Raw genomic sequence first — 7505 nt, forward strand, 5'->3', positions numbered from 1 at the left:
CCTATGGTGTTTCTGTCACCATCTGTGTGTGCAAGGATTATTGCTCTGCCTGCATGCATCGGCTTTACCTTCGTCTGTGATTTCCCCCTCATTAGATTCAAGGGACATTCCGTTTCTTGGGAGTGACCCATCAGTGTCTAGACAGTGCCTGGACCAGCTCATGACTACTTGAGATTCCTCCAATACAAGAAGGAGTTAGTCTTTAGTGATTTGTGTACAAGAGCTCGTGAGGAAAGTCTGAGAGGGAGACAGGGACTCCAAACCAGAGAAGGCAAGGCTTCCCTTAAAGGGGAACTGAATGAGAAAACAGAGAAATTAGTCTGAATACTATTAAAGATTAGATATGATTCTTATAGGTGAATATTACATAATCTGTCTCTTTCTCTGTTAGTCACATCAAGTTCATGGAGGCAGAGAACACCTCACATGTTTCAAAATTTCTCCTCCTGGGAATTTCAGAGGACCCCACATTGCAACCCTTCATCTTTGGGCTGTTTCTCTCCATGTACCTGGTCACTGTGCTGGGGAACCTGCTCATCATAGTGGCCACCATCTCAGACTCGCACCTGCACACACCCATGTACTTCTTCCTCTCCAACCTGTCCTTTGCGGACATCTGCTTCACCTCCACCACCATCCCCAAGATGCTGGTGAACATCCAGACACAGAGCAAGGCCATCACCTATGCAGGCTGCATCACCCAGATATACTTTTTCATGCTTTTGGGGGTTTTGGATAACTTCCTTCTGGCTGTGATGGCCTATGACCAGTATATGGCCATCTGTCACCCCTTGCACTACATGGTCATCATGAATCCCAGGTTCTGCATGTTGATGGTTCTGATGTCCAGCATCGCAAGCACCCTGCATTCCTTGTTACACAGCTTAATGGTTTTGCAACTGTCCTTCTGCACGGTACTGGAAATCCCACACTTTATATGTGAACTTAATCAAGTGGTTCTACTGGCTTGATCTGACACCTTGCCCAATGTCATGGTGATGTATTTTTCAGTGGTGTTTCTGGCTGGTGGCCCCATCGCTGGCATCCTGTACTCCTACTCCAAAATCGTGTCCTCTGTCCGTGCCATCTCATCAACTCAGGGCAAGTACAAAGCCTTCTCCACCTGTGCATCTCACCTCTCTGTGGTCTCCCTGTTCTACTCTACACTCTTGGGGGTGTACCTCAGCTCTTCCATGACCCAGAACTCACAATCCACAGCAAGAGCCTCGGTGATGTACAGCGTGGTCACCCCCATGCTGAACCCCTTCATCTACAGTCTGAGGAACAAGGACATCACGGGAGCCCTGAGGAGACTCTTCCGAGGGAAGCCCTAGAGGAGATATTGTCCACGTCTTGCCTGTGGACACGGGCCTCAAAGACATGGACCAGACCCTGCAGTTCTTTATCCAGAGCACAAAGTAGACCTTGTGCCTTCTGTTGATTTCCTGGAAGTCTGATTCTTTGTTTTCAACCTCTTTATTGTGTCCTAACCTCATTGGAAAGTCCCTGCTCTCCCGACACCCAACATGTCTTCCCTCTCAGGTTCCTGCTTTCCCAATGTCCTTTCCCCCAGATCAGACAGTCTGGAGGTTCCCAGGAGTCTCCCATGGTGACGAGTTGCACTGTCCAGTGGTTAGAGAACCACACTCAGAACTCAGGCTGTTTCCTTTATTTTATGAAGGAGACATGCTAAGCCTTCTGTTTTCCAGTTTTCTGTTCCTGAGTCTGGGTGTGTTGGTGCTCTTACTGCTCATGATAATCCGGGACTTCTACCCACTGGTGGTTGTACAGTAGTTCATGCTCATTTATTACGCTTACAGTGGTGCTCTTTTCTTTTCTTGGTCCTTTCCTTGTGTGTGCTATATTCTTTTGTAAAAACTACTAGTGAGGGCTGGGGTTGTGGCTCAGTGGTAGAGCACTTACCTAGCATGTGTGAGGCACTGGGTTCAATCCTCAGCACCACATAAAAATAAATAAACAAAATGAAGGTATTGTGTCCATCTACAACTAAAAAAAATTTAAAAATACTAGTAAAAAGTACTAGCCACCAAACATGCATTAAATGTATAGTCTCTCCAGAAAGGCAAATTTGCATTCATTAATTGACATTTTATGATCTTCAAGTCAGCAAATATCTTACGTATGCTAAATGTATATATTTAATCATATAAATTATCTTTTGTTGTACATTTTCTGTGAATTACCAGATTTTGATGATGTGTGTCTGCTCATTGGAATGTGAATTCCGTGTCATGCATGGACGGTCACTTCAGTGGACCTGGTGTCATTTTATGAAGTATTCCTTGCTCCATCTTTCTGTTTCTGCCCAGAAGTTTTTAGTGCTCCCTGTAATTATGCCTCTTTCCACTACCCTAAGGAAAATATTTCCCCTTATTCAAAAATTTTCCATAAACTTTAATGTGAAGTTTACCTTAATATGCACACTTCTGCATTATTCTATCTTGTTTTCTGTCTTGTCTTTGGTGTTCTGAAGTTTCTTTAATGCTCTTGAGCAAAGGATAACATGGACAAGAACTCGCATCATGCCCAAGGATTTATGCTTCAGGGGCCCAAGGTATGTCTGCACTTATCCCTGTCCTTCCAAATATCCTGGTTACCTGGAATGATAGTCATCAGTGTTCACTTTTAATACAGTTGTTTGAAGTACATGTACACAGTCAGGTCGTCATGATTATGGTCTTTGAGTATTAGAACAAACATCCAGTTTCAGACGGAGCAGGGTATTCTGAATGTCTTCTGTGTGCATTTATTATTGTATCAGTGAGCTATTTATTCCTTGTAATAAACCATCCCCAAATAAATGGTTTAAGGTCACATTTTTCTTTCTTTACCCGTAGGAGCCTTGGTTGTACAGGTCTTCGGGTCTTTTTCCTGGTATGTCTCTGGCCTCTTCCTAGGTGTAGAGTCAGGTGTGAGTCAGGTGAGATGCTCAGTTTGTCTCGGCTGACATCGCCCAGATTGGGAGGACAGCCACAGTTAGTGAAAGGGGCTCTGGTCCACACAGTCCCCATCCTGCATCAGCCCAGCCTGCATTCACTCTCGAGGTAGAGCCAGCAATGCAACAGGGAGCAGCAGGGATGCATGCAGGCACTTGAAGCACACTTGCACTTTCACCACTTTCTGTTTAACAAAGAACATTAAAACTCCTTCCACCTGCCAAGATTTAAGGTGGAGGAAAAGACCCCCGTCTCTCAATGGGAAGAGCTTCACCGACAGGTTGAAAAAGTCAGGGACAAAGGAAAGGGGGCGAATGGCGGCCATCTCCTGCTAAGGGTCGAACACAAGTGTCAATTTCCATTCAGCAGATCTCTGCAGGAATCCCGAGGGATGATTCCTTGCACCTCCATCAGCAGCTGCAGAATAATTTTTTTTCTCTTGGAGAAGAGAGTGAGCATCCAACTGCATGTAGAAGGTGTAGAAATTCTACTTTGTAAGGTCAAGACTTCTCAGATATGAATACGCTCTCTTACCCTTCACCACCATCTCACCATTTCTAGACTAAGAAGAAATAAATCTTTATCCCTTGTGTCCATCTTAGCTTGGGAATCGTATGTCTAACATTCATTAACTGAACTATGGGGATGTGGACTCAATGGTACCATCTTCATGAGGCAGCAGTCACAGTAAGGGACGGAGGAAAGGAGAGCAGAGAAGGGTGGTTTGCACCTGCAGAAGCTCTGGGGACAAAAGACAGATGCGTGGTGACCAAGGTCTTCAAGTTGAACATTCTGGAAAGTTATCTAGGGTGGGCCCCTGGGATTCCCAGAGGTATACTCCTGACCTTGCTTTGCACCCCACTCCCCGCAATCTCCAAGTCTGTAGCAGGTGCTTTCCTTCCTTAGGTCTCTCTTTATCTTGTCATTCCCACTCCTATTCCAATCTTGCCGCTTCACTGGAGGTATGCATACCCTGTTCTTCACAACAATGAATTTCTTTGCTTTAAACTCCAACAGATAACAACAATGTACCTGTATGTCAAAAATCCAGAGGAATGGGTTTTGAGTTTTCATTAAAAATAGATGAGACTGGAGATCCTCATGCTAAATGAAATAATCCAGATTCAGAAAGTCAAGGGCTGAATGCTCTCTCTCATATGCAGAAACAAGACCAAAATAGGGGAAAGACAGGGGGGAATCCTTTGAAAATAGAAGAGAGATCAATGGCGCGCAGGGGAGGGATATTGAGGGGGAGGAAGGAGGATGGGGAGAGGGAGGAATGATACAAAGAAATTGACCAAATTATGCTATGTACATAAATGAGTACACCACAGTGAATTTCACCTTTATGTATATCTATAAAGCACTAATTTAAGAAACTCTAAATAAATAAAGGGAGAGTAGTGGGAGTCAAATTCTTTTATTCCTCAGGATCTCTTTCTGAGGTGTGGGATCTGAACTGCTGTAGTCCATTTGCTATCATACGGAGAGCCCAGGTAAGGATGAACTCTACACACTGAGGAAGGCAAAGTAGAAAGAATTCCAGAAAAACAGAACTGGAGGCTGAGGACTGCTAACTGCTGGTCTAAACCTCACAGATTAGAGAACTACCTTGTCTGGGGTCCATGAACCCAAAATCCCACCCCCCTTTTGTTTAAATCACTTGAGTTGGTGTTTTTATCATTTGCAACTGGAAGACTTCTAACTACTTCCTACTCTATTTATTTGACTAATGGCTTTAAAAATAAATATGTGTAAGACACTGAACTACATTTTCATCTTTGATGGAGAGGATAATAAAGTATCTTTTGTAGGGAGGAAAACTAGTTTCTTACAATAATTCTACTAAATAATTATATTAAATGATATATTATTTGATCAGTCCCAAGCACTGCTTCATTATTTTTGGTACTCCCTAGAATTCATTCCATGAGGAAATTGGAGGGGAATGTTTTATTTCTATATGAAGAGTCTCAACCATTAAAAGCTGCACAAAACACAAGGACAACATTTTTCCCATTTTTTAATATCTTTATTTTTATTTGTTTATTTTTATGTGGTGCTGAGCATGGAACCCAGTGTCTCACATGTGTGAGGAATGATAGAATGAAATTGAATGAAACTGTTGAGTTTCCACGCCAGGTAATCAGCAGAGTTGGAAGGACAGGGGATAAATGCAGGAATCCTTTGGACCCCTGAGGCGTGAGTCCTCATTCCCAGGGGCATTGCTGGGCAGGAGTCCAGTTATTGTTCATGTTGACCTTTGCTTATGAGCACTAAAGAAACTTGAGAACATCAAATACAAGACGGAAAATACAATAAAGTGGATACACAGGTGTGTATTCATGTTCATTGCATGCTAAAGTTTATGGAAAAAATTTTAAAAATGGGGAAATATTTTTCTTAGAGTAACAGAAGGAATCATATTCAGAGGCAGTACTGGAAACTTCTGAGCAGAAACACCGAGACGGTGCAAGGAATACTGCAGAAGATGACACCAAGTCCTCTGATCCACTGAAGGGACCCCTCCGTGCATGACAGGGGTTTCATGTTCCAGTGAGCAGATGCACATCATCAAAAGCTTGCAATTTATGGAAAAGGTGCAACTCAGCCTAATGTATATGATTGGAAATTTAACATATATAAGGCCCTCTCAGATTTTGGGACCACAGAATGTCAACTGATTTACACAAATTTGCCTTTCTGGATAGACTACACATTCAATGCCTCTATTTATTTTTGACAACTCAGAAAAAATATTGATCAACTGGTACTAAAGTACAAATTAATTCACCAGAAAATTAGGAGCAATTCTTTTCAGATGATCTACAAACAGTTAATTCGGTTCCACATATGTCTGTTCATTTTGAGGGCTCTGTGCTGTTGATAGCAAATTTCACCAGTACTCTCTATAGTAGAATATAGCACACACAAGAAAAGGACCAAGATAAGAAAAGAGCACCCCTGTGAGCATAATAAATGGGCATGGTCTACTGTACAACCACCAGTGGGTAGAAGTCCCGGATTATCATGAGCAGTGAGAGCACCAACACACACAGAATCAAGAACAGAAACCTGAAAAACAGAAGGCTTAGCATGTCTCCTTCATAAAATAAAGGAAACGGCACAAGTTCTGAGTGTGGTTCCCTAACCACTGGACAGTGCAACTCGTCACGATGGGAGACTCCTGGGAACCTGCAGACTGTCTGATCTGGGGGAAAGGACATTGGGAAAGCAGGAACCTGAGAGGGAAGACATGTTGGGTGTCAGGAGAGCAGGGACTTTCCAATGAGGTTAGGACACAATAAAGAGGTTGAAAACAAAGAATCAGACTTCCAGGAAATCAACAGAAGGCACAAGGTCGACTTTGTGCTCTGGATAAAGAAGTGCAGGGTCTGGTCCATGTCTCTTCTACGGCTTCCCTCGGAAGAGTCTCCTCAGAGCTCCCATGATGTCCTTGTTCCTCAGACTGTAGATGAAGGGGTTCAGCATGGGGGTGACCACAGTGTACATCACCGAGGCTCTTGCCATGGATTGTGAGTTCTGGGTAATAGAAGAGCTGAGGTACACCCCCAAGAGTGTAGAGTAGAACAGGGAGACCACAGAGAGGTGAGATGCACAAGTGGAGAAGGCTTTGTACTTGCCCTGAGCTGAGGAGATGGCACGGATGGAGGACACGATTTTGGAGTAGGAGTATAGGATGCCAGCCAGGGGGCCACCTCCCAGCAACACTGCTGCAAAATACATCACCATGACATTGGGGAAGGTGTTAGAACAGGAAAGTTGGACCAGCTGGTTGAGTTCACACATAAAATGTGGGATCTCCACATCTGTGCAGAAGGACAGCCTCAAGGCCATTAAAGTTTCTAACAAAGAATTGAGAACAGTTGTGACCCAGCAAGCCAACACCAGCCATCCACAGAGCCAATGGTTCATGATGACCATGTAGTGCAAGGGGTGACATATGGCCACATACTGGTCATAGGCCATCACAGCCAGGAGGAAGTTGTCCAAAACACAAAAGAGTATGAAAATGTATATCTGGGTGAGGCAGCCCGCATAGGTGATGGCCTTGCTGTGTGTCTGGATGTTCACCAGCATCTTGGGGATGCTTGTTGTGGTCAAGCCGATGTCTGCAAAGGACAGGTTGGAGAGGAAGAAGTACATGGGCGTGTGCAGGTGCGAGTCTGAGATGGTGGCCATGATGATGAGCAGGTTCCCCAGCACAGTGACCAGGTACATAAACAGAAACAGCCCAAAGAGGAAGGGTTGCAATATAGGGTCCTCTGAAATTCCCAGAAGAAGAAATTGTGGAATGAGTGTGTTGTTCTTGGATTCCATATATCTGCTGTGACTAGCAAAGAATTAAACAAAACAGAAAGCATTTGTAGTCAAGACTCTCTTTTCTAGTTTGTTTATGATTGTTTGCCCCTTTAAGGGATCCCATGCCTTCTCTGATTTGGAGTCCTGTCTTGCTCTCAGCCTCTCCCCACGTGGCCCTGTATTACAGATCACTACACACGAACTCTTTCTTGTATTTGAGGAATA

The 7505-nt window shown here is 43.9% G+C and overlaps 1 protein-coding gene and 1 pseudogene across 1 annotated transcript; one reads left to right on the forward strand and one right to left on the reverse strand.

Moving 5' to 3' along the window:
• Positions 1-404: 404 nt before the first annotated feature.
• LOC144253649 (olfactory receptor 7A40-like) lies at positions 405-1334 on the forward strand (annotated as a pseudogene).
• A 5034-nt stretch (positions 1335-6368) lies between these two features.
• Positions 6369-7298, reverse strand: LOC144253630 (olfactory receptor 7A40-like). Its single transcript, XM_077795898.1, has one exon. It carries the CDS (start codon positions 7296-7298, stop codon positions 6369-6371), a length of 930 nt encoding a protein of 309 aa, XP_077652024.1.
• Positions 7299-7505: the final 207 nt, after the last annotated feature.

Source organism: Urocitellus parryii, chromosome 3 (assembly GCF_045843805.1).
Source record: "Urocitellus parryii isolate mUroPar1 chromosome 3, mUroPar1.hap1, whole genome shotgun sequence".
NCBI lineage: Eukaryota > Metazoa > Chordata > Mammalia > Rodentia > Sciuridae > Urocitellus > Urocitellus parryii.

Excerpts from the sequence above, each read along its gene's own strand:
- LOC144253630 (XM_077795898.1), bottom strand. The coding sequence starts at position 7,298 with ATGGAATCCAAGAACAACACACTCATTCCACAATTTCTTCTTCTGGGA.